We start from the raw sequence: 27,444 nt of genomic DNA on the forward strand, positions 1-27,444 counted from the left end.
ACGGACTACATCCTCCTCGAGTACATGAACTTCCACCTCGAGAACAACAACGACGCCAACTCCACCGCCCTGATCGACAAACTCACCAACCTCAGACTCAAACAGCTCGTGACGACACCCACCCACGCCGTCTGACACGCACTGGACCCCGTCTTCTCCGCAAGCCCCCACGTCTCCTTCAACCACACCACCGAACCCCACTGGACCGACCACAGATGCGTCCACTTCACCTTCAGGAAACCCACCACCGCACCCAACAGCTGCCGCGCCGCTGCTGGGGCAAGGTCACCGAGGACCAACTGACGACCACCCTCCCCCGGAGACCACCCACCGACCCAGACAGCGCCGCAACCAACCTCACATAGTGGATCAACGACTGCGCCAACACCCTTGCCCCTCTCAAGACCTCCACAACCAACCACACCAACAAAAAAGCCACCTGGTTCACCGAAGACCTCCGGATCTCCAAGCACACCTGTCGGAAGCTGGAAAAGAAATGGTTCCACGACCGAACACCCGACAGCCACACAGCCCTCTAGAGCGCCACCCGCAGACACCACCAACTCATCAGGACCGCCTAGACAACAACGCACACAACACCAAAGAGCTCTTCAGCATCATGAAAGAACTCTCCAACCCCAGCTTCAACACCAACGACATCCCACCATCACAAGACCTGTGTGACTCCCTGGCCACCTTCTTTCACCGCAAGATCACCGACATCCACGACAGCTTCAACTCCGACCCCCCCCCGCACCCACCACCGAGTCCACCGCCCCTGCGACTACCAGCCACACCAGCCGCCTGACCACCTGGTCCAGCATCAGCGACAAAGATCCCATCAAAACCATGAACTCCATCCATTCCGGATCCCCATCGGACCCCTGCCCTCACCACGTCTTTAACAAGTCCAGCACAACCATCGCGCCCCCACCTCTGGAAAATTATCAACTGCTCCTTCGAGGCAGCCACCTTCCCGGAAATCTGGAAGCATGCCGAGATCAACGCCCTTCTGAAGAAGCCCAAGGCGGACCTCAAGAACTTCCGGCCCATCTCCCTGCTCCCGTTCCCGGCAAAAGTAACAGAGAAGACTGTCAACAATCAGCTAACCCGCTACCTTGAAGACAACAATATCCTAAACCCCTCCCAATCCGGTTTTCACAGCAACCACAGCACCGAGCCCGCCCTCATCTTCGCCACTGACGACATCAGGACCCTGATGGACAAAGGAGAAACAGCCGCCCTCATCCTCCTGGACCGATCAGCAGCCTTTGACACAGTCTGCCACCGCACCCTATCAGCACGCCTCCAGGACGCCGGCATTCAAGAGAAGGCCCTGGCCTGGACCACATCCTTCCTCTCTTGCAGAACCCAGAGCGTCCGCCTCCCACCCTTTCGCTCAAAAACCACCGAGATCATCTGCGGCGTCCCACAGGGATCCTATTTCAGCCCGACGCTGTTCAACATCTACATGGCTCCTCTCGCCCATGTCGCACGACAACATAACCTCAACATCATCTCCTACGCCGACGACACCCAGCTGATCATATCCCTCACCGAAGACCCCCACACCGCCAAAGCCAACCTCCACAGAGGAATGCGGGCCGTAGCCGACTGGATGAAGGACAGCAGACTGAGGCTAAACTCAGACGAGACGGAGGTCCTCATTCTCGGACCCGCCCCATCAGCCTGGGACGACTCCTGGTGGCCCACATCGCTAGGCACAGCCCCGGAACCCACGGACCACGCACGCAACCTGGGGGTCATCCTCGACTCCACCCTCTCCATGACCAGGCAAGTCCACGCCGTCTCCGCATCCTGCTTCAACACCCTTCGAATGCTCCGCAGAATCTTCAAATGGATCCCTACCGACACTAGAAAAACTGTCACCCAGGCCCTCGTCACCAGCCGACTCTACTACGGGAACGCCCTCTACTCAAGAACAACAAACAAACTCCTGAGACGACTACAACCAATCCAGAACGCCTCGGCTCAACTGATCCTCGACGTTCCCCGCCGCAGCCACATCACACCCCACCTGAGAGGCCTTCACTAGCTCCCCGTCAACAAGAGGATCACCTTTAAGCTCCTCATCCACGCACACAAAGCACTACACAACACCGGACCTACCTCAACAACTGACTCAGCTTCCACACCCCCACCCGAAGCCTCCGCTCAGCCAACCTCGCCCTCGCCACAGTCCCTCGTATCCGGAAAACCACAGCCGGCGGAAGATCCTTCTCCTACCTCGCCGCCAAGACCTGGAACACTCTCCCAACCAACCTATGACAGACTCAGGACCTGCTGGCCTTCAGAAGACTCGTCAAGACCTGGCTCTTCGATCAGTAGCCCCCCCACCCCCCACCCCCCCCCCCCCCCCCCCCCCCCCCCACAGCGCCGTGAGAACCTCACTGGTATGTAGCGCGCTTTAGAAATGTAATGATTGATTTATAGAAAATTCCAGTAGTTTAAACTTATTGTTGGCAGTTGTAGGGTTTCGAAACTCAGATAAAGCATGAGAGTAAATAACACAATATGATCAGTGTCCAGTTTTTGCTGTAATTTCAAAGAAGAATAGGGCTGTATTAAAGGGAAAGTAAAAAGAACGTTTGAAACTATGATGAACATACACTAGTACCTTCTAGGGCGTCAATGCAACACTAAATATTATGTAGCCTTTGTATGCTAATTCCTAGCTTCCCAAATAAGATTGAACTCGATGGCAAATGTTAACCACTTCGAAGAGGTTGGCTATTTTTATAGGTCTTTAGCACTTGCAACAATGTTTTTAAAACAGATCTTTGTCAGTGAAATGCTGGTGTAGAGCACGATAAACAGTTGATAGATTGCTGTGCTTTGAGGATCTCAGGCTGCGAAGTGGACAACTCGGTGAGTTTGAGACCCTGATGCTTTTTTGTCAGTGAAAAGGAGACAAAAATACATTTTGTCCAAAACAGATGCCTCTCCCCCTCCTCCCCCTTCAAAGCAAGGGCTGCGCCCAAATGAAGGATGAGGATTTAGGTTTCCAAGGTTAGCTCAGTCTCTGTACCCAGTTTCGTGGGGATGTTTGTGATCTGTAATATACCGGATTGCTTTGGCCTCTTGAACTTCAAGGATCTCTATGCTCCAAGGCTGTTTTGGACCGTTAAGGCCACCACCCCTAGCCGATATTAAGCCGGCTGGGCCTTGTGTGGTTCAGCCTTGAATTTAGTTGCCAGCTTTTCCCATTTTAAGCTGTTGACCTCCATTTCTTCTGGTTGTCCGTATATTAAAGGATTTTACTAAAGCCCAGGATTAATCACTACCCTGAAGGAGGATATGCACCAACAAAGGTGCTTTCCTTGGGAAACGAAATTTTTAACTTGGGTGTACAGAGTCTCCTTGATATCCATATAAAGTTTGAAATACTGCCTCGAAAGGTCCAGTATTAATCGTACATTTGGGCAATAAATTGCCTTTGTGTTGCATAGCTGTGCTTTGTTCATATTCTCTCTCCGTTGATAACTTACTTAATCTAAGATGCTGTCTTTCGAATAGCGGTACAAAAGGGGGTGGTGATGGACGGAGCATCTGAACCAATCAAACACTCACACCCAGTCAAAAGATCTGGGTTTGATCCATCACCGTTCTTTAGCTCACTCTGCCACCCCAGTTCAGACATTGCTATAAGCAAATCAGTCTGACCCTGTGCCTCACTGGAACAGTCCAGCCCGAACTGCCAAGCCATGCCTTCCCTGGACCGGAAACAAGCTTCCGAGGACCGGTTTCTGGCATTACAGCCATCTTCAGCCCGGCTTGCTTGAATCCAGTGGCAAAGTGAGCAAGGGACTCACGTCTGAGCATACCCTGCCACATTTATGGCGGCCAAAAGCGGTACAAAAGGGGGTGGTGATGGACGGAGCATCTGAACCAATCAAACACTCATACCCAGTCAAAAGATCTGGGTTTGATCCATCACCGTTCTTTAGCTCACTCTGCCGTCCATCACCACCCCCTTTTGTACTGTCTTTCGAATAGCAGCATTTTTACTCATGGTGTGTTAATTCGGGGAAGTGTGGTATCCTGTAGTGTGAAGTTTCATGGGGGAGCACCTGATGGGTGCATGAAGTTCCATTTCGTGAGAGGAAGCATGGAGAAGTAACCTGGGGAGGGAAAATATGGGAAAGTGTAATATCCTCTGGCGTTGTGGGTGAAAGCCACAAGTTTCACCTGGGAAGATTTGTCAGGAGTGTGGTACAGGAAGCCAAGTATGTTTGGGATTGTCTTGTAGTGATTTGTATTCAATTTGTTTTTAATGGAGACAGGCAGTGTTTTGTTTGAATGGTAGTGTTGGATGTAGCTCCAGTAATTTGTTGGTTAGTACTTATTTACCTACTGACGCTGTTTGGTGTCAATAGTTGTATTGTGGACTGCTCTTTTAATTTTTTTCGACATAACATAGCAATATGCATCTACTGGAGGCTGTCTTCATTGTGTTTGGTAGACGTCATAACCTTTGCTTGTGCAGTTTCTGAAGTGAGTGGCAGATCTGATGCTTTTCTTAGCCCGACACTTGGTCTTGTTGGTCTGGCCAGCTCTTGCAACTGGGTACTGTGTGTGTTGGAGTGGTGGCATGCGTGGAGGATCGTGCATTCCTTGCGAGGATGTGTGCATTACTTGAAGAAGATGAGGTGTGAGAGATTGTTGTCTGTGTCACCTGCATAATGTAGTATTGTGATGGAGGTGCCTGGGGACATTGTGTAGGAGTGCGGTTGTGATTACCAGTTTTATGTTCGCCAGGTCATGGGAATATTGAGCTGAGGTGATGAATGGTTAAACTTTCCTGTTTTTCTTTGTTTGTTATTTGCCTTGCATGTGTACACTTGGGGCATACTCCTGTATCCCTTAGTCGAAGGAAGCTGAGGGTTCAGTGATGTGGCTGGTGCGTCACTGGATGTGCTTGAGTACATCCTGCATGCATAGATGCTATATGGTGTCATTGTGAGTATACAGATATGGTGTTGTGACCTGTGACATGAGGCCCCAACACTTGCACATCTTGGACCATTGTGCAATGGTAGTCACAACCTAGTTCTCGTTTCATTGTTTGACATGAGGTGTGCGAGAGCCTCATGTCTTGAACAGTTCCAGAGTTTCCTTGACTGCTGATTGCTGTCTGTGTGAGTCTTCATGGGTACTGGCGAGTTTGACTGTTTTTGGGTGAATGTGTAGGCTAGACACATTGGAGATTGAGCGGCGATGTACTTCATATGCAAGTGAATGACTGTTCTTTCATTTGTTGTTGGTAAGAAAGGAAGGTGTGTAGTATCTTCTCTGTCCCCATTCATAGTTTGTACTTGTGTATAGAATGCTGAGAGTAAATTATATGATAAAATGTTGGTGTGTGGAGTGAAAGCTCGGAGATACGGACGATGGAAGGGAGGATGTAACCTAGACAGGACCCACCTGCTGTTGATGTAACCTAAGGACCTGACATGTAATAGAGACGTTACCTCCTGAGTGGCTACAGATTCGTGTGAGAAGACCCTGCCCGCTAACTTCAACGTAGTTAGTCTGAGATCAGACCAGTCATGTTAGATCAAGTTCATTTTGGTGATACAAGCCACACTCCTCATGCCATAGAGCTCAGTTGTCAGGCGAGAGTAAACAAAACAAGAAAGGAGTCCAATGGTTTCACTGAGCTCATTGGAGCCTATTCCTCTGATAAAAAGGAAAAGATGGGGATCCCTCTTGTATCCACTAGGTAACACCAGTATGTGGGAGTGGGGCCATACATCAAATATGCACATGCTACCATGGTAAAATGGATAAACCACAGCCAGCAGGATGCGCAATTGTTTGCTGTCCTACTCTTATTGTGCCAGTTTACATCAATCATCCCTATACAGTTTTTTTGTCTAACTTTTGTAAAGCACACACATCTAACTTTTGTAAAGCACACACACACACACACACACACACACATACAGACCGTCCCAAACGAGTTATAGAAATTGATCATATCTTTACAGAGAAAGGACCTTTAGGCAGCCTCCTCATCAGCGAAGCTTGTAAGGCCTTAACCTACTATGCACTGCTCTCCACACCAGGCATATGATCGTCTGATTAAAGGGAACCATAGCTACCTTTATAGATCGAGGTGCACTTTAAGCAGAGTTATGCTTGGTGCCTTTATTTCTCTTTATAAAAGTTGGAGCACCTAAAGTGAGATAGCAGATTGTCAAGGCCATTATAAGAAAACATTTTAAAAAATGAACAATCGGCACCCCTTTACAAAGTCCTAAAGAGAACTTTGCCTCAGCAAGTGACTTTCTATAATTTAGCTTTAATTTCAAGGCGAAGAATTCCATTAAAATTGACAAGGAGCCATAATTGGGGTGGGCGAGAAGAAATAAGTGGACAGGATTAGTTCAGAAAGCCAGGTGAAGGCCAATACATATTAGTAAAGGAGGGAGACTGTATTGAAATGGGAAGGAGTAGAGTCAAAATGCCAAGGCCCCAGGATGGACGTATGACAAAAATGACAGAAAACTGTAGCGTATTGGGCGAGACATAAATGGCAAAGAGGAATGGAAGCAGGAAGGGATGATAGGGGCTGCAAGGAATGGAGTTTGAAACCGGACGAAAATAATGAAATGCTGTCAGGATAGCAAGATGTTGGGATGGGGGGCGAGAGAGCGGAATGAACGGAAGCAGGAATTTAAAAAACAGATGAATTGAGCAAAAGCCAGGAGGAGAGAAGACAAGAAATGGTTTGCGGGAGCCCAGGCTGTGTGAAAACCTCAAACTGCTATTCTTTTACCAATTAAAAAATATTTTCTGTGACATATCTTTTTGTTGTGTTTTACCTGCTGTTAGTGGCGAGAAAAGTACAAAGGACCCCGAGTCGTTTTGTAGGTGCACCACAGGTTGAGACCTATACATATTTGCAGATTTGCCAGCTGTGGTGCTAGGAGACATGCTGCTTCGTTCATGCCTGATAAGTCAAACATGTAAAGCTCGCTATTTGCCCCAGTATTGGAACTTTCATAGATTCCCATGCTTTGTATCATTCCACGTCGTCGGAATGGGAGCCTCGGTAGTATAAAAACCATAGAAACAAAAGAGAAACCTAGGCCTAGGCCTCATCTCATTTTGTATCCTATCACCCTCTTTTTGTAAAAAGAGACCAAACTTTTGCCAGGACCAATCAGAGCAGCCTCACCCTCTAGAACCTTCCTGAGAGAGCTTAGAGCCTCAGATTTTTCTACCGCACGTTGTGCTAGGGAGTCTCCACTGAGCTCTGCTCAGGTTTCAACTACTTTCTGGTTATTTCTTCAATTTTTCTTCACAACATCGAGATGTCTGATAAGGAGAAGAAGGCCTTGTTCAGGGCCTGTGCCTCTTGTGGGAAAAAACGCCTGTTTGTGGAAGATAAGCATGAGAATTGTATTTATTGCTTATATCCAGACCACAAGGCCACAGAGTGCAAGATCTGCAGGACCTTCTCCAACAAGACCCTTCGTGACAGGGAAGGTTGACTGTTAACCTGGCTACAGAAAATGAAGACTCGCAAGGAGGTGATCTCTTCAGATGAGGAAGATTCCACATCTTTTGCGTCTTCTCACAGATCAAGGAAGAGGGGTAGGTCTCCCCCGGCTGCTTATACATCTGAGCCCCCTCTTCAAGCCTCTCACAAGATCTCTGATAGGTCTGAGAAGGCTGGTCCCCTTCAATCTCCTCACGGAAGTGAAAAGGAGAGGCAGGGACAGGCTGCTGGAGGTGTTACAGCCTTAAAGGACTAAAAGGAGGGTGTTCTCCCTTCTCCTCCGTCCAAAAAGAGTAAATCCAGTGACAAACACTCTGCTGTCACTTCAGGATCTGGACAGGACAGGAAACAGCGTCCGTCGACGTCGAAACCACCAGGTACGTCGACGACGGTTACTTCTGCCAAAGTTCCCGCTGTTTCTGTTCCGCCGTCGACGGGATCGTCGGCGGCGGCTTTTTCGACGACGACTTCGTCGACGTTCAAGGTCCCGAGTTCGACGACGCTGACGTCTTCCACGTCGACGACGACGACGAGCAAACTACTGTCGACGGCCGCGTCGACGACGAGGACTACGTCAACGACGACCACCACTTCAACGTCAACGATGATGATCATGACGACGAGTTCGTCTACGAGACCGTCGACGATGGGGTCGACGACGAAGATTGGGTCGACGAAGACGATGGTACCGTCGACGATTCCGGTGACGGCTCCGTCGACGACGGCTGCTCTGGCGACGACGACGCCGTCGACGTGACCGTCGACGGGTCAAAAGTTAGTTTCTCCAATTCCGAAGATGAAAATTACGCCGGAGATGACTTCTCCGCGACGAGTTTCTTCACATCCACCGAATATGCTGCTGGATGATGAATCGGACGAGGAGGACGCGGGGGATGATGATTATGATAATTATGGTCCTGCCTATAGTCCTTCGGACTTGCATGTCAAGATGCAGGAGACGGACACGGAAGAGAATTGTGAGCAGGCAGGTGGTCAGCAGCTACATCCATATGTCCAGGATGAGCGACGCACACCGGTCTTGGGACAGGGCAAGGTGGCCATGCCCTCTTCGCTTATTTCGGACTTGCAAATGATGCTTCAGGATTATCGTCAACGGTTTCCGTCGGAAATGCCTGGACAGTCTGCATTTCCTCCACCCCAAATCCAGCCACAGGTGCAGCCGCCTATTACTGTTCCAGTGGCGTCCTCTTCACCACTGCCGGTGGCACCTTTGGGGCGGGTCCGTACACCAGACCCCTTACCAGTTCAGTCGGTCCATCAAGATACCTCTTCGGATGAAGAAGTGATGCAGGTGGATCCTTTAGTTGATCCGTTACAGGACCCAGACTTGGATCAGGGGGACAGTGGACCACAAGATCCGGACGCCTCGGGTCGTGACACGTCCGTCTCCCCCCCTGGTGGATATCGGGGGTTTTCACCATCTCATGGAGCGGGCAGCGAAAAGGTTTGGCTTACCTATTTCAAGAGAGGAATCGGAATGTTTTCTTTATGACTTTAAAGAACAATACCGGAGGTCTGTCAAGTCTATTCCCATCATTGAGCATGTATGGGAGGAGGGCATGAAGATCATGCAGAGTCCAGCCACGGTGATTCCAGTGCTCCCCAGGCTGGAAAAGAAATATAGGGCTCCGGATGGCAGTCCAGCTTGCCTTCTTGGTCAGCCGAAGCCTGACTCAGTCATCTCTCAGGCGGCCCAAAGCAAGTCGAAGAACCCGTCCACACCGTTGACAACACCCCTGGACAAGGACGGCAGACGTCTAGATAACGTTGGAAAACGGTTCTCCTCCATGGCCAGCTTGCTAGTTAGAGCGGCGAATGCTCTTGCCATCTTAGGCCGTTACGACCGCCAGATGTGGTGCGACATGGAACCCTTCGTGGAACTATTACCAGATCCCACAAGGGAGGAAGCCAAGAAGGTGCTTACAGAAGGGCAGAAGTCTTCTGCTGAAGTGATTGATTGTGCAATGGACATTGCTTACACGGCGTTTCGAGCCTTGGCAGGCTCCGCTGTGCTACGGCGCCAGGGCTGGTTGAAGGCCACCTGGTTTCGTCAAGAGGTTCAGAACAGAATCCTAGATCTCCCATTTGATGGGGAGATGCTGTTCGGGAAACATGTGGACGATACCCTGCAGAATATAAAGAAAGACACGGACACGGCAAAGTCCTTGGGGTCACTCACCTATCGCAAGGTCCCCTTTAGGGGCGCACGAGGTAGAGGATTTGCATCTTACAGAGGAAACCAGCAAAGATATTCCTCCCAGTCTTCCCAGTCCTATAAACCCCAATACTCAAACCAGCGACAGGGGCAATCGGCGTCTTTCTCTCGCCACCCTCCGCGGGGCCGTCAACATCGACAAGGTCGTGACAACGCCAAACGACAATAGCGGCCTCCCGGCTCTACCTACTGTTCCTCCCCTCCCAATCACATCGGTGGGGGGCAGGATATCCCTTTGTCTGGACAGTTGGAAGTCAATAACATCGGACCAGTGGGTCCTCAAGATCGTAGAGAGTGGCCATACGTTGGAGTTCCACAACCTTCCTCCAACACGAGCTCCGGATGCCAGCCGCACGGGACATCTAGGATTACTCCGTCTAGAAGCCCATCAATTGTTCCTCAAAGGAGCGATAGAACCGGTTCCTCTCTCTCAGAGGGGCCGGGGATTCTATTCGAGATTCTTCCTGGTGCGGAAGACTGCAGAAACTTGGCGTCCCATTCTAGACCTTCGGGAGCTCAACACCTATCTCGTAAAGCTCTCGTTCAGGATGGTCACTCTCCAGGAAATTCTTCCTCTCTTGAATCCGGGCGACTACTTGGCGTCGCTGGATTTAGAAGACGCGTATTTCCATATTCCGATACACCCAGCTCACAGGCAATACCTTCGCTTTACAGTGGGAAAGAGCCATTTCCAGTTCAAAGTGCTTCCGTTCTGCCTTCGGTCGGCACCGAGAGTGTTCACCAAGGTGTTGGCACCGGTGGCAGCTTTTCTTCGACGACGATCTCTAGAGGTTTTTTCCTTACTTGGACGACTGGCTCGTCAAGGCACCATCCTTCCAGGAAACCTCTCAGGCGGTTTCAACTTGCATCCATTTGTTCCGTTGCCTGGGTCTTCAGTTGAACGAACGCAAGTCAGTCCTGCTGCCCTCCAGAACGGCCAGATTCCTCGGATCCGTGTTGGACACCACGCAATGTACTGCTCGTCCCTCGGAGGAGCGACAGCAAAAGTTGATGGTTTCTGCTCGACTGCTCTGCCGCAAACGATTCCTATCGGTCCGCCAATACAAATCCCTTCTCGGGTCGATGTCATCCTGCATACCATTGGTACCACATTGCAGGCTGCGAATGCGTCCTCTGCAGGAGGAGCTGGACAAGCAATGGCGCCAGGCAGAGGGGTCGTTCAACGACAAGGTGGTGGTGACAGCAGCGATGAGAAAGGCGAGCGAATGGTGGCTTCTAAAGAGCAGTATCGCCCAAGGTCTGACATTCAGGAGTTCACCTTCACCCATGGTGGTGACCACAGACGCTTCACTGGAGGGCTGGGGTGCAGTTCTCCGAGAGCTTCAAGTCAGTGGCCACTGGAGTCCAGGACAGCGCCAGTGCCATATCAATTTCCTGGAACTGACGGCCATTCGGTTGGCCTTGCAAGCTTTTCTGCCCAGAGTTCACAACCATTCAGTGCTGGTCCGGACGGACAATACGACGGCCATGCACTATGTCAACAAACAAGGGGGTACCAAATCACAGACTCTGTCCACAGAAGCTCAACGGATTTGGGATTTTGCAATTCTAAACAACATCACTCTGAGAGCCGAGCACCTGGCGGGAACTCTCAATGTCACGGCGGATGCCTTGAGTCGACAGACAGGAGTGACTCACGAGTGGGAGTTGAATCAATCAATTCTAGACAAGGTGTTCTCGGTTTGGGGGACGCCAGCCATCGACCTCTTTGCTTCACCGGAGAACGCCAAATGCCGGTTCTACGCAAGCAAGGTTCACCATCAGGGGTCCCTGGGGAACGCTCTTTCGATGGCTTGGTACAGCGCATTCTTTTACGCTTTTCCTCCAATTCCCCTCATTCCTCGAGTTCTCAAGATAATGAAGGCAGAACCCTGCAAAATGATTCTAATTGCTCCAGCATGGCCCAGACAATTCTGGTACACGGAGCTTCTGAGGCTCTCCCAGGATCCTCCAATTCAGTTGAAACCCATTCCGTCCCTTTTGTCCAGGAGTCCGGGGCAGGTTTACCATCCGGACCCGAGATCGCTCCACTTGACGGCGTGGCTCCTGAACACAGAGAATTCAGTCATCTGACACTATCTCAGGAATGCAGGGAGGTCTTGGCTCAAGCCCGAGCACCAAGTACCAATAAGACTTACATGGCGAAATGGAAGAGATTCTGCTTGTGGTGTCAACGGGAAGATCTCCATCCTTACACTTCCCAACTGCATCAATTGTTGCCATATTTACTGTCTCTGGCCAAATCTGGCTTGGCACATTCATCGGTCAAGGTACATCTGGCGGCCATATCAAGGTATCGACGCAGTTCTTCAGGTCCTTCCTTATGGTCCTCTAGGGTTGTTAAGCAATTCTTGAAGGGATTATTTCGGATGTATCCACCAGTCCGTCCTCCTCCACCAGTGTGGCAGCTCAACCTTGTCTTGGCGCAACTCATGAAGGCTCCGTTTGAGCCGGTGCACAAAGCAGACTTAAAGTTCCTATCTTGGAAACTGGCCCTCCTTGTGGCTTTAACGTCAGCTAGACGAGTGAGTGAGCTTCAAGCACTCTCCATAGTGCATCCATTCCTGCAATTTAAAAGAGACGGTCTTGTCCTCCGGACAAATCCAAAATTCATACCAAAGGTGCCTTCTGAGTTCCACTTGAATGAACCCTTGATTCTGAAATCTTTCTTTCCGCACCCTTCTACACCTGCGGAACGCACACTACATTCTTTGGACGTTCAGCGATGCTTAAAGTTTTACTTGGAGCGCACACGTCCCTTTCGGAAGTCAACGCAGTTGTTTGTGTCCTACAGCGCACCACGAAAGGGATTGCCTTTGACAAAGAGTGGCATTTCCCGCTGGATCTCCAGTGCGATTCAATTCTGTCATCAGGAAGCAGGCAAGCCGCTGGACGGAAGAGTCCGTGCACATTCCACAAGGTCGATGGCATCATCTGTGGCTCTCTTTTCGGGAGTTGCCATTAAGGACATATGCAGGGCAGCAACGTGGAGCAGTACTCATACCTTCACAAAACACTACTGCCTGGAGTCTGCAGGTCGAGACGACGCGGCTGTTGGTCAAGCAGTCCTGCGGAATCTTTTTCATTGAGAGGTGAGCTTTCCCTACGATCCCTCCATCCGGGTGAGCACATTTTGTTTGTTTTCCTATGCTATGTGTATTGCTTATATGGTTAGGTGATGCCATGTATTTACAAAATGTGTTCTTGGTACTTTACTGCTAGCTATTCTGATACAAAGCATGGGAATCTATGAAAGTTCCAATACTGGGGCAAGAAAACAAGTTACTTACCTGTAACTTTGGTTCCCCAGTATTGGTAACTTTCATAGATTCCCATGCGCTAGCCCGCCTCCCTTGGGAAAGCTCGGTCTTTTTACAGAGTTAGTGGCGGTTTGCACAACGGCTACGAAAATCTGAGGCTCTGAGCTCTCTCAGGAAGGTTCTAGAGGGGGAGGCTGCTCTGATTGGTCCTGGCAAAAGTTTGGTCTCTTTTTACAAAAAGAGGGTGATAGGATACAAAATGAGATGAGGCCTAGGTTTCTCTTTTGTTTCTATGGTTTTTATACTACCGAGGCTCCCATTCCGACGACGGGGAATGATACAAAGCATGGGAATCTATGAAAGTTACCAATACTGGGGAACCAAAGTTACAGGTAAGTAACTTGTTTTCTTCCCTCCGCGTTTTCTTTTTTTTGGGGGGGGGGTTGTTTTTTTCTTTGAAGAAGATTGTTTATGAATTTTAACACAGGCAACTGTATTGTGTTCTTTCTCTTTATGCTACAGTCTGCTGCAGCTGGTGATTTCTGGCCCGGTTCAGCCTCAACAACAGCAGCAGCCTGCCCACACGAGCCTGCCGCCAGGATTCTATCCTCACATCCACACACCTCCTCTAGGATACCCAGCACATGGGGCACGGCCAGCTCACCCTACACTCCCCTCTGTTCAGTCGTTCATACCTGGCATGACGTTTCCCTATCGGCCTCTTCACTAACTGGTATCTGGCATCGCAAAGAACACCACGTTTCTTCTCTCCTGGAAGGAATCTAGGCATTGGCTCGATTTCTGCTCCATTTGTCATGATAGCAAGATTGTTTCTGGAATAGATTGCTCACCCGGGGCTCGCACATTCGCTTAAGAGGTCTGTAACTACTATGCATATTTCAAGGCATTTTACCTATCAGCGAGTTGAAGAAGAAGGGCAAAAGACCAGGTGTGTTGCTACAGGTTACCTGGAGTGGCTGGAATGTTGAGAAAAAAAAGACGTAATTTTGTCATGCCACTTCTGTTCCTTTGAAAGTACCCACTTATTGCTCATTCTGCCATAAGTCATCATTCTTGTGTGTACACTAGAAATCTGCAAGCAGGAGTAGTGGCCAAGCTTTCCAGCCAAGGGCGAAGAATGGAGCGATGCGGTCACAGAACTCTCTGCAAGGGTGGCTTACTTTGAAGTTCTGAAGTGGAATGATTTTGGCAAATCGGTGAAAGCTGCTTATTCTGTGGTGTGAGTTAAGGGATTACGTCATGGTGAGGTAAACAAGATCTGTTTGCAAAGACCCGGTTTGCAATCGGCGGATTTGAAAATGCAGAAACTGGGAGAACTGTGCCATTTTCTTTTATCCCCATATGTTTGCAGGGTTCCTTGATAGTGTTACCTTAAGACCAAATATTTTGACCCTTCTAAAGGCGGCATCACTTTTGACAATATTTATACTGTTTGTATGTATTGTATAGAAATCTATTTTGCAGTTCAGGGTTACAATGGTTGTATGTAATTAATAAACTTCTGGATAGTTAAGACTGTGGGAGGGGTGGGGGGCACAGAAGCATCAGTCCCTCTCAATGTGCCATACTCCCATCGTCCACCCATGAGTTGCCTTCGATTAAACTAGTTACTTGGTGGCCTTTAGTGTCATTTACGAGGCTTTGGTTGGATTCTGTAGAAAACGAGAATCTTTTAAATTGTTGCCAGCATTCTTTTTATTCTGTTGCAGATTTTCTAGAGACCTATTGGCACAGTCCTTTCGGCATAGCTGGTCAAGATCGTTTTCTGCCTGACGTGCTGCTGAAGTGAGGGGCAGTGTGATTGAGTAGACGGAGCAATAACCGAATGAGCAGCAGTATCGTTGCACTTGTCACAACCCGCATATTATGGCAGAACAGTATTTTCTTTTTTAGCCGTTACACTTCTTAAACTCTGCATTTGTTGCTGTCATTGTGATAAATGTTGAGTTTGCTGTGGAAAGGGGCCTTTTCTATTTCTTGACAAGTGTGTGGCTTTTTCCTTGTGCTTTACTAATTTGGTAATTTTGTGAATCGCTTGACCGGGAATGACGGCAGGATTACAAGGAAGGGCTACATTCTACTCCAAGGGACCTTTTACACTCGCAACTACTGGCACACAAAGGGTTTGTTAAAAGAAACAGGCTTTATTCGTAATTATTAACGTTTATACTGTTTTAAATCCGTAAACGCCTCTCTTTCTCCTGGTTGGAGATTGAAGCTGGTATTTGCAGGCTTGGAATACAGTCTGGGTTAAGGCCATGTGGATATTGCTTCCACAACTGGGACTCTGGCTCTGCATACGCTGGCGTCCCCCATCCCAAACTCTTTGAAATATAAACACATGACCTGAAATGGCAACCTTGGTGCTTTTTCTCTTTGGAGAAATCTGTTGCATTATTTGACATTATAAAAATAAATGGGTTTGGGACTGCCACATATTAAGCCGGAAATGAGTCCTCGTTCAGCAGATGTCTGGGTTAATCAATTTACTACTGCTCAACTGTTGTACCTGCAGCTTTGGCGGAAAAAAGTACTCTGAGATTAATTAAGTCTTTGAATAGATGGCGAGTATAAACAACAAGACTGTTGTGTGCAAGGCATATAATGGCCTTACAGACCGGTTATTACACGGTTAATTGTTCAAGTGACCCCCTGCTCATTCCCATCTCACACTGCAAATCTACTATTTCACCTGATCCTGTCATGGGTGGACAAGCAGTTAAAAACACCAATGAACAATTCATTTTAACATGGAATATACCAACTGAAGTGCAGCATATAAAGCAGTACATCACCTAGAAGTTACAAACTGTCCTAATTGGTGCCCATATTTGATAGAGGTTTGAAAAGTACAGATTATGAAGGCAGGCAGCCTAAGGATTCTGGCTAACTGAAGAAGCAGAAGACTTCCAGTATCACAGCATCTTCTGTCATTACATGCATTTTTCAAGGCATTTCGATCATGGCATTCAAAAAGGCTTTAGTGTTAGCTATTATCTTCTGCCACAGTTGAAAACTTGTTTTAGGGGGATTCACTTAAACCTCTTAGTTTGCAAAAGTCAGATTAGAGGCACCAGAGTCTAAAGTCACTGTCCCCACCATAACGTAAAATGAGGGATTATGTACTCCAAATTTGTCATGTTATTGTGCCTAGGCCAACTGGAGAATATACCCTATGCACTTGCCATGAATTCAGGGATACCACCTTTCGAAGTCTTACATTTGTTTAAAAAAATGTTAAATTTAACATCTGTAAATTTTAATAAATATTTTTGGACAATTGCGCAGTTTTAATTTTCCTAAAGAGTGTTTGGTTGCAAACGTTGTGAGCCATTTTAGAGCCAAGATTCAAGTTCCATATAGCTGTAGATCACTAGTGTATTACTCTATTGGTCTTGAAATTTGGAAACGGTATGGTTGTGCAGGGGTTTAGTTGCTTCGCCTAAAACACCAGGCTCTTAAGTATCATCTGAGTTCACAATAGATGCCCTTTTCCAGAAAGTATCCAAAAATACTGTTTCAAGAAAGAGCACAAAATTCACAAATTTCCCCCTCTCGGGTTCATGACTTTTGAAACGTGCACATATATTGTTCAGCCCATAGGTAGGATTCTGAGTGACAACCAAGTTCATGGAGTACTTCAATCTGCACATTGGGCGTGCCAATTTCCTTCCACCGCCCTAAGTTTTCATATAACGAGAAGATTTTTGCAAGCAACGTAGATGCTGTAGTCTTACAATGCAAGACTTTTAACTGAAGAAGTGTTTGGCTTGTGCAAAGGAGATCAGATTTTCCTCACAATAGGCTGACAAAATTTCGTTATAGTTTTATAAACTAGGGAAACGCACAAAAGAGTGTCCATGATTGATCCCAAAGACTTCTCCCACACTGCAATGTGCAAGCAGACTAAGGGATCGAAGTTTGTTTACCAATCAAACAGCGTGTTTTGTGGGAAGGCCGTAAGTTTGGTCACAAAAGTTCTCCAACTTATCTCCCACTCATGTTAAGCATGTTGCAGCAATGTTAGAAAATCTTTGCAAAGAGCTTGGGCCAAACAGTATATATTGTTATGCCTAGTGATCATTTGGATTACAAGCCTCCAAAACAGCTTATGCTTTTTCTTGACTGGTATATGAAAATACACATTCTGGAGATCCACAGATCTCATCAAGACCGTCTACCTGACCCCCAAGATTTAATTCAATGTAACCACATGAAGATTCAACCTGGCGGCACCAATTATGATTCTATGGTTTTACTGTCCATGTGAAGCTGCTGAACTAAAATTGTTTCTCATTCAGGATACAAACGCCATTGCGATACAGAATTAATAGTTTTTTAGGTCGAGGCTAGTGCGGCGTGCATGCGCTGCTCTACGAGGCTTCTTGTAAGTACTCTAAACTACTCCGTGTGGGTCTGACTCCTCCCACACATAGGGTTGGCTTATGCATGTATCTTTCAATTATGAAAGCACGCAAATAGCTCAAGGAGGGTGCATGTCCCACCTCATTTGTATTGTTCACTACTACTGCGTTTTGCTCTCAGGAGCGAGCAGTGGCGCGCAAGGTGGCAGCTACATTCCTCGTGGGTCAGGTTACACACAACGCTCTGTTTACGCTTTTGCTTTTTCATCATAGCAGCCACTTTGGGCAGACATGCACCTTACTTTTTGGAATACGAAATTCTTTGATGTTTGTATTTGAAGGTGTGCATTGTAAACTAAAGGGACGTTTTACCCTGTTCTTATTCATGCGGCATGCTCATTTTAAGTATTTTACACGTTTTGGGGCTTTACAAGCACAAACGCAGTACAGAGGTGGAGTTGCGGTTGAAAGAAAGATTTACATATTTATTTTAAACAAACAACTGTTTTGCTTTTTTTGTTTGTTGCAGTAAACACCAATTTTTAACGCTTTCAAAATGGACTGCATACGTTCTAAAGCTCAGCCACAGATCTCTCTTCATACCGACTCCATCACTCCAAAGTTGTGATTAAGCGCGGCACACGCTCCACGCCTATTGTCTTTCATTGAAAACAATGCTTATTTGGTTTAAATTCTGAACACTTTCTACGCAGTGCAGCACCCACTTCACAGCCGCCGCAAAGCAGACCGGATTTAAGCACCATATCCCAATTCCAAAATCCACAACCCGCACTAGATGAATTTTTGAATGCTTCCGGAAAACACATCCAGATAGTTCTAATGTTAACACATTTAGTTAAAATGTGTTTTATTTGTTTTAAATAGTTTTGTGTTTTTTTCCAGAAAACACTATTTACTCTTTATGCAATTGGACAGTTAATGTGCTCTTGATATACTGATTCCATCGCTCAAGTTGTAAGTGCAATTACAAGCAAAGCCACCATTATATTTGCAACACGCTTAGGTACAATTTAAATTCCCTAGAATTGGAGTCTGTTCTTTGAAATGCTTATGTAAGGTTTTTGGTTTTGTGTAATTATAAAATAGTTTTATATTTTTGGGTACTTTGGAACTGAGCTGCATTGTGCTTATCCCTTTTAAAAAATTAAAAACAAATAGCACTTTAATTATTCAAAATGCTAACTTACCAAGGTTTACTTTTGTGAAGTTTTTCTTAACTTAATATGAAAGGGAAAATCACAATAAGAAACAGCAAATGCGCCTTTTACTGCTACTGCGACCGACTTTCATTCTTGAGAGGCAGGGTCTTGGATCGGTTGGCGGTTTAACATCCTGCGAGTTATAGTACTTTACAGCTTTGTGCCTAAAATCAACACAAATGCAGCTTGTAACTGTGATACAATCTTAACTGGCTTGTTAATGTAGTGCCGGATATATTTCCAATAGGCCCCTTTGAAAACAAAGCCAGCAAGCACTCTTCTTTCCTACGCCACGCGTGTACCCATCCTGGCGCCACTTTAAAAAAAAAAAAAATATATATATATTTTTAGACATTTTCAGAACAAGAAAACAAACAAAAGGAGGCATCACAGTGACATTTTCATCTCACATCGTACACATAGCATAGCGTGAAATTGGATCGACGTGTATCTAGGCAGGTGACAGAACTAGCACTTAGTATTCCACAGGGGCCCGGTACATGGGCAACAGCTTTAAACAATTCAAAATTTCGCAGCTATAGTAGTGCATTCTATTCATAGGGCGCCAGTACAATCACACATATAGCATACATAGTGTTGACAAAGGTAGGACAACGTCATGGGATTATCCCCGTAAGGAAGTTAACACCTCTATTCACTGTACTAGAGCAATCTCTATTGTAGGCATACAAGTTTATAATACAACATTCTCTTCATCAGCATTTTGTATCTCTCTTAGAGTTCTGTCGTCATCTGCGCTACCTCGAGAAAGCAAGTATGTGGTCAATGCTCCCTAGATGTCTCTAGGCCTACTGGGTATCGGCAGTGTCTCGGCAAAGACTGCAGATTGCTCCTGACAGTAAATCACATCTGCCAGCCAGTCTTTAAATTTCGGGGCCCTGCCACGACCCCAACGACATGCCACTCGTCGTTTTGCCAGGAGTATGGCGATATCTAGGAATTTCCTACACGTTTTTGGGATGGGTAGTGTGTATCCTAGGAGCATTAATAGGGGGTCAAGGTTTATGGACTCCTCAACCATGGTCTCCAGGGCATCTCGTACCTGTTGCCAATATTCCTGTATTGCAGGGCACTCCCAGGCTAGATGAAGGAAGCCAGCACGCTCTGCACGGCAACGCTCACATCTATCATCATTAGTTAAATGAAATCTATACTTCTTGACCGGAGTATAGTATAATCTCTGCAAGAATTTGTAGTGAATCATTTTGAGCCTGCAGCTAGCAGAGATCCTGGCCGTGATATCACAGCAGTAGAACCACTGTTCATTAGTAATCTCCATCATTAGGTCGGTAGCCCAGTGAGATCGGGCAGAGGACACAACACTCAACCTGGACAACCGAACCCGCTTGTACATACCCGCCACCAGGTGTGAACCATCCTGTGAACAGAGCATAAAGTGTAGGGGAGTCAGAACCTCTCGTTCACGGGGAAAGTCAGGCAAGATCTCCCTCATCCCTTGTCGCAGTCGTATATAATAAAAAAACGTCAAGCGGGGTGGGACTATGAGTTTTAAAAAACGATTCCCTGCTATTGAATTGGCCATCAGAGAATAGGTCGCCCCAAGTAGATACCTATAGGCGCTGGCACAGCAGTTGAAAACCTTTTTCCCGAAGGAGTGCTAGTTTAGGGTGGTATGTCAACGGCATCCGAGCAGAATATAACAAGGCGCAACCTAGCATCTTAGCGATGCGTCTCCAGGCATCAATAGTACACGTAACCGTCGTGAATGGCGTTTCTATAGCCGTCAATGGACAGTGTATGAGACCACTCAGTGGAAGAGGATTTGCAACCCAGTCCTCTGCTGCCAGCTGAGGCATGAAGGGCGTAGGGATCATCCAATGGTACGCATAATGCGCTTGGGCACAGGCATAGTAGGCTTCGAAATCGGGAATGTCAAAACCGCCTTTGTCGTATGGCTGTGTCAAAACCGACCACCGAAGTCGCGGCTGCTTACCTCCCCAGAACAATCTGCACAATTCAGTCCTCAATGTCTTAATGAAGAAAGCGCCCGGATAGTAAGAAATATTCAGGAACAGATATAAAAAGCGGGGTAGTACTATCTTGATAAGTGAGGCTCTGCCTGCCATGGACAGGGGGAGGGAGAGCCAACGATGGACAGTGGCGGTGAGCTTAGTGACAGCCACTCCATAGTTGAGTCTCAGCGTCTCGTCCTTATCTTTAGAGATGTGGATTCCTAGATAGCGAATGTCTGAGCGACACCACTCCAACGGGAAATCTAAGGGAAAGTCAGTGACCGCATCAGTGAGGGGGTAAAATTGCGATTTTGCCCAGTTAATCTGCACCCCCGATAATCTGCCAAAGATCACGAATTCACGTAGCAAGGGATTTAACTTGTGCATAGGGTCTGTAACGAATAACGTCATATCATCTGCGTATAGTGACACAGCGATCTGACGCTGAAAACAGCGAAATGCCCCCTCCGGATGCAATTGGCGCAATCGCTAGGCAAGCGGCTCCACCGCTATCGCAAAGAGGAGTGGGGATAGTGGGCATCCCTGTCTGGTGCCTCGTGTGAGGGCTAACGAGGGCGATAGGCGGCCATTAAGTAGCACTTTCGCAGATGGCTGTGTGTACAGCAACTGGACCCAGGAGATAAATAATTTGGGAAATCCCATACGCACCAAGACGGTAAACAGATAGTTCCATTCGACTGAGTCAAAGGCCTTAGTGGCGTCTAGAAGTATCGCAGCCACGGGGAGCTCGGGATGTACTGTCCGGATCAAGGAGAATAGAGTACGAAGGTTGTGGGATGTGGATCTACCGGGGACAAATCCCGACTGGTCGGGCAATATTATTTTCGTCATTAAAAGGGACAGCCTGGTAGCTAGGATCTTGGCCAATACTTTCACGTCGCAGTTCAACAGTGACAGTGGGCGGTAGGAGTTGCAGACACGAGGGTCTTTTCCGTGTTTTAAAGGGATGTGATCATGACTTCCCGCATTGAGCGGGGCAGGATCCCGTCGGCAAGAGCTTCTTCAAAGACCTCTATAAGAACGGGGGCCATGATATCGATATAGGTTTTGTGAAACTCAGCAGGGATCCCATCGAGACCGGGGGCCTTACCATTCTTCAGTGACATTATGGCATCCCTGACCTCGTCTAGTTCGAAAGGGGCACTCAAAGTTCTATGTACGTCGCTTAGCCAGCATAGTGCTACGTCGCTGAGGAAAGGATCATAGTGCTGTCGTTGCAGTAGTGTATAGTGTACGATAATGTACAGTGAAGACATCCATTAGCCCCTCAGCATCCCTGATGACCCGCCCCTCATCGTCAGCAATCTCTAGAATCGTGCTACTGAGGCGGGGATTACGAGTCAGTCGCCAGAGCCTTACCCGGTCTATCACCTTCCCCATACTTCCTAGCCGTTCAGTGTTTCCCCTTAAATTTAGCCTCTCTGGCTGCCTCTTCCTCATATTGCGTCAATTTTTGTCTGAATTCTGCATGCGCATGTGCATAATCTCCCATCACCATCTGCTCCTCCAGGCTCTTCAAATCACTATCAAGTGTGCGTAATGTGCGCTGTATATCGCGCAGAACGCCAAAGCTCTTCGAAATGCAGTGACCCCTGACCGTTACCTTGAATGCCTCCCAGATTGTCTCTACGGAGTCTACCGTACCTTTGTTACGAGGAAAGAAATCAGCTATTTCCTCCCCTAGCTCTGTACGGAAGACAGTATCTAACTAGGCCGCAGGCTGCATTCGCCAATGCGGTCTGGGATTATCCCAACCAGGTATCTGTAGGTGTATCAGGACTGGACTATGGTCTGAGTACGTTCTGGGCAGATGTTTGCCTTTACTAGACCAGCTCCCAGCCCTCTGGATAAGAGGAAGTAATCGATTTGTGCCCAAGTACCCGTCAACGATGTAAAATGGGTACCTTCTTTTTTGCGGGGGTGAAGATGTCGCCAGGCATCTATCAGTTTGCCTTCGTCCATTATACCCAGCAGTGCATCCCTGGTTCTATTCTTGTATAGTGCCGCCCCGTCCGCCCTATCTTGAGTAGTTACCAGGGCGACGTTAAAGTCCCCGCCCCAGATAATATGTTTGGAACCTATATCCACAATCTTACCCCAGAGCATCGTGAAGGTCGGTGTATCTACATTAGGGGCATAACAGGCCACGATAGTAATGGTGTCTTGTCCGAGGCGACCCCATATTAAGACGTAGCGCCCCTCGCCATCAAGGATCTCACCGATCACCTGGAATGGCACAGTATGCCTGATCAGAATAGCAACACCTCTGGCATATGTGGAATAAGATGAGAAAGCACGAGTAGCGGCCCATTTTCTGGCAAATGTTGCACGTGTCTGCGGTGACAGGTGCGTTTCCTGCAGCATAGCAAGTTGGACCTGATGTCGGTCCAGATATGCAAGTACATTTCGACATTTCCGCGCATCATTCAGGCCCCTAATGTTCCATGACATACATCTTAGTAGTGTGTCTTTCTCTATCCCTGCCATAGTCCTGCATGTATTGTAAGAACAGCATATATCTTATACATGTCTACGATGTGTGTATACCACAGATGCCACACGCCCCTGTGTGGAGTCAATCGCCGTCCCGCCCCCCCCTGCAAAGTAAAAAACCCTAACTGTGTTTCTCCACCCCCGCCTACTACTGCATCCCAATCATGCAGGCAGCCACCTGTCCCCTCCCCCACCCCCATCGCACCCCATAGTAACAACACCAAAATTCTAAGAAAGAGAAGTCTACCCTCCCCCACCCTCCCAGCCACCCTCCCATGCAATGCAACAGACCCCAGTATGCAAGACCCATGGTTGGGGTATACCCATAGGGGAAACAACATCAAGAGCGCACAACCACTTCACCCCCCTTTAGCCTCCTGTTCTGTGCCACTCTCGGTGGAGGCCAAGGAGGGATAGTGGTCCCTGGAGTACTTTACCACTGGAAGAGTTCGAATGTCCCCAACTTCAGTGTCGTATCCGGACCTTCGGTCATAATGTTCTCAAGTTCCATTCAGCCAGGACAGCATCTGAGTTTCAGTTCTTGTTGGAGGTGCTCTGCATCAGCTGTCTTCATCTGCTACCGGCGGGTCATCCTCGTGTGCGGCATTCCTGCCCTGCCCTCCCCTCTGTGCTCTCTTGACTGCTTTCAAATAGTCCTCCACTTTTTGCGGGCTTGTGAAGAACCGCTGCTTTCCTTGGTGCGTAACCCGCAGTTTCGCAGGGTAGAGCAATGCATAGTCTATCTGAGCTTCACGCAGTTTCTTTTTGACATCCATGAATTTGCGTCTCTCCTCCTGCACCAGTGGAGTGAAATCGGGATAGATAGAAAAGGTGATACCATTGTAGTTAAAGTTCTGTTTAGTGCGGGCTGCTCTCAGTGCCACATCCCGATCGCGATAGTTCAGCAGGCGGGCAATGATAGGTCGCGGCGGTGTTCCAGGTTTAGGTGTTGGGGCCAGCGATCTATGCGCCCGTTCGACAATGAATTGTGGTGAGAAGGCGTCCTCCCCAACTACCGCTCTGAGGAGTTTCTCCACGTATAGGTCCATCCTGCCCGTGTCCGTGGACTCCGGTATGCCCGTAACGCGGATGTTGTTGCGTCTGCTGCGGGCTTCCAAATCCTCATTCTTGGCCGCGATAATCCTTAATAAGTTGTCCATGCGGGCAAGTTGGGATGTATGTGACGCGGTGATATCATCATTGTCTGAGATGCGTTGTTCTGTCGTGTTATCCGTTCCTCATGTTGGTCTACTTTGTGCACCAAAGCTTCCATCCTGGAGGACATTCTGTCCACCTCTACCACCGTGGCAAAACCTTGTCGCATCTCCTGCAGTATTCGGTGCATGTCTAGTTCCGCAGGGGGAGAGTCTTTGTCAGTATCACCTGCTCCACTAAGCCTGGGCCCCTCCGCCGTTTTTTCGAGGTTTCAAAGTTAATTTTCGGTTGGCGATTATTTGGTCGCACCATCGTGCCTCTGCGCCGTTCACTGCACGCCACTTTAGGGACTAGCGGTACAAGAGTACGCCTCTCCTGGCTAAGTGGCGGGGTCACGACACCTTATGACTCACCCTTATTCGAGGTAGTGCGACAGCTCTGCAGCGCGTGCCCTCTTCCGTTATTAATCTGCAGTGAATGTGCAAGCCATACAGGGTGTTGCCCAGTCAAGCTACAGGTGTTGGGGAGGCCACATATAACAAGGAGTCCTCATAGGCCGCTGTCAGGGGCAATGTCTCACTGATATATTCTGTCTTCTGCCTCTTGTCAGTAGGCACTGTTCAAACCACAAGCTGATTGGGTGTGTGCTGTATAATTTCGGCGCCCCAGGTGGCACTTAGCGCACCATCAGCAGTCGCCACTGTGTGCGCGGTATCAAGACGCAGTTGACCGTTCCGCGTTTCCACACGTCAGCGTTATTGTGAGGCAATGTATCAGGTCGTCGCAGAAGCCAGCAGCTGTTGGCAGTCTCCTTTGCAGCCCCCCACCACGTCTCCACTAATGCTGCACAGGCCGATCTCGATATGCCTCTTTGGGATCTGGGGAGTAATACATGCAATGGCACAGCAGGTGCCCCTACTACGAGTGAGCAATGCGATTGCCAAACGCTGCCATGAGCAAGAGAGATCAAGGCCAGTCTCTAGGCTTCGCTGACGCATGCAGCGCCTGGCTTCGGTCGTCACTAACGGATTTCACCTAGATGCCCACAGCGTCAGTCTCTCTTCCCCCAGCAGCACGCCGTACCTTCTTGCTAACAGCAGAAATCAGTTCCGGAGAAGGCGTCCCACTCGGCAGCAGCCGTAGCCCGCAGCGATGATGACGGTGCCTCTCAGCACACTCGCATTCAGCGGCGAGTCTCTCCCAGGGCGCCTTTTCCCGCCTGTCTGGACAAGGTACGTGTGTGTGTATGCAATCAGCGCCAGGACTGGCAAATCTAATGTCTATATTCCGCCCGTATTCCAGGGCTCCGAGGGGGGATCCTCAGTAGGCAGGGGAAGGGATCAATCGCCACGTTAACAGATGCAGGTATTTCGGCCCCCGTAGCAAAGGCCAACGGTCAGGGCCTGTCGCCTCGCGGTAATCCCCGGCCTCGCCTGGCAGCAGTAACCCGATCCCCCTGTCTCACCAGCTCCAGTGGCAGCTCCGGGGGAAACCAGCAGGGTCACTTTCTCGGTCCCAGTTGCACGCAGAACCTCCAAAGTTGGACCGAGTCTAGATATTCGTATATGTCACCGAATCATTAGCGTTTGGGGTCAATCGCTCTCCAGTAAGGCAGGATTAATGAAGGATAAAACTTTCCAGGGAACAAGAGCCTCACCGTTAGGCGGCCATTCCGTGTGTGCGCCCTCTAGCGCCCCCATCCTGGCGCCACTTAGATACAAAAGGTGTGAGGCAGCCATATTCTTCAAACATGCTAAAGGTCGTAGAAAGGGTGAAAGGAACACTACTGTGATTGTAAAACACAGAAACAAACGTTTTCTTCATATTTCACTTTTATCAGATTGCAGTTTTGAACTGCAATCAGTATTGCGCTTTATTTTTAGGTGTAAAAGGCAGAGTTTGTCTTTTATATGTCGCAAAGCTAGTGTGTTTAGGTAACATTTCAAAGGTACAAACAAAACAATCCAATAACAATAACATGCTACCTTCAAAACACAATAACGTTTTGGGTGAAAAAAAAGGTCATACACGTATTAATTTGAAGGTGCAAATTTAATAAATGATAACGTTTAATTACGCAGCTTTTCAAACAAAATATCAAATTGGGGGCATAAGCAGACAAGCAAGGTCTTTTAGTTACAATCCAAACAGATTCACTGCTTATTAAACATGCTCCCATGCAACCTAGAAAATGGGGTAGAGCAACACAATGCCTTGCAGCTAAGACGTGAATATTAAAATGCCAACACATTAACGATTTCAACATTGTACATCACATTCTTTGCCATTTAAGAAGATATGTTGGCAACAACAGGCGTGTTTCTAAGCTACTGCTGCAGACTTCATATCTGGTGAAGTGGGTTCCTGTCGTCACATCAATTAACATATGTGAGCAGTTGAAAACTGCAATTCCATGAAAAGTAGCCTACAGGTCTAAGTTTGTTTTGCTTGCAATCTCCCTAACACCAAACACATAGCCACCAAGTGCTATGTGTTGTAAAACATGTAAGTGTTAAGCACCCAGGATAATATGCTGCATGGCTAAAAACATATAAGGTCCCAAAGGCGAGACCTATTGGCTATGCCAATGCTTGTAATGTCTTCTAAAGGTCCTTGTTATGATTTGTGCTGACTTGATTTAAGGTGTGCCTATTTTTGAAATGTTGTTACCACTGGGCCTGAATCCCTGAAGGTAAAAAAGGGGACCATTTCCCTTCCACTATGGTTGTATGTTGCATGGTGTTCCATCCACAAGTTTAAGTCTGCCTGAAGTGTTGAAAGAATCTAGACTGAATGAGGAAGGTGATGATTGTATATACCATGCTTCTTCGTAGAAGCTTCCAGTTTTCTACAGTTATATGGATTTGAAAGTTTTAAAAGCTTAGATGGCTGAATGCAACACCCTTAGATAACCACAAAAGTAGTTATTTTGCACTATTCACAGGGTGAAATTCTGCAGTGTTTTGAGATTTGGAAGTTGTACCTTGCCATATGGAAGCAGCATTACATTTATGAAGTGCTAGGCCTGGCTTTTGGTATCCCATCTTAACCGAACTCTCAGACCTCATAATTATTGAGGAGAGATGATAGAATAGGTGTGTTGGAACTGATGTTCTGTGCGTGGTTTTTAA

The 27,444-nt window shown here is 47.8% G+C and overlaps 1 protein-coding gene across 2 annotated transcripts in view; it reads left to right on the forward strand.

Moving 5' to 3' along the window:
* INTS15 (integrator complex subunit 15) overlaps positions 1-27,444 on the forward strand; it is a 199,228-nt gene that overhangs the window by 163,237 nt on the left and 8,547 nt on the right. Inside the window, exon 8 of one of the 2 annotated variants that reach the window (XM_078663086.1) lies at positions 13,568-16,346. The exons of the other annotated variant lie outside the window; for it this stretch is intronic. Within the exon in view, the coding sequence (XP_078519212.1) occupies positions 13,568-13,775 (208 nt within the window). The 3' untranslated portion in view covers positions 13,776-16,346. Of the gene's footprint in view, positions 1-13,567; positions 16,347-27,444 lie in introns of those variants that run through there. 2 annotated transcript variants of the gene reach the window in all.

Source organism: Lissotriton helveticus, chromosome 10, assembly GCF_964261635.1.
Source record: "Lissotriton helveticus chromosome 10, aLisHel1.1, whole genome shotgun sequence".
Taxonomy (NCBI): domain Eukaryota; kingdom Metazoa; phylum Chordata; class Amphibia; order Caudata; family Salamandridae; genus Lissotriton; species Lissotriton helveticus.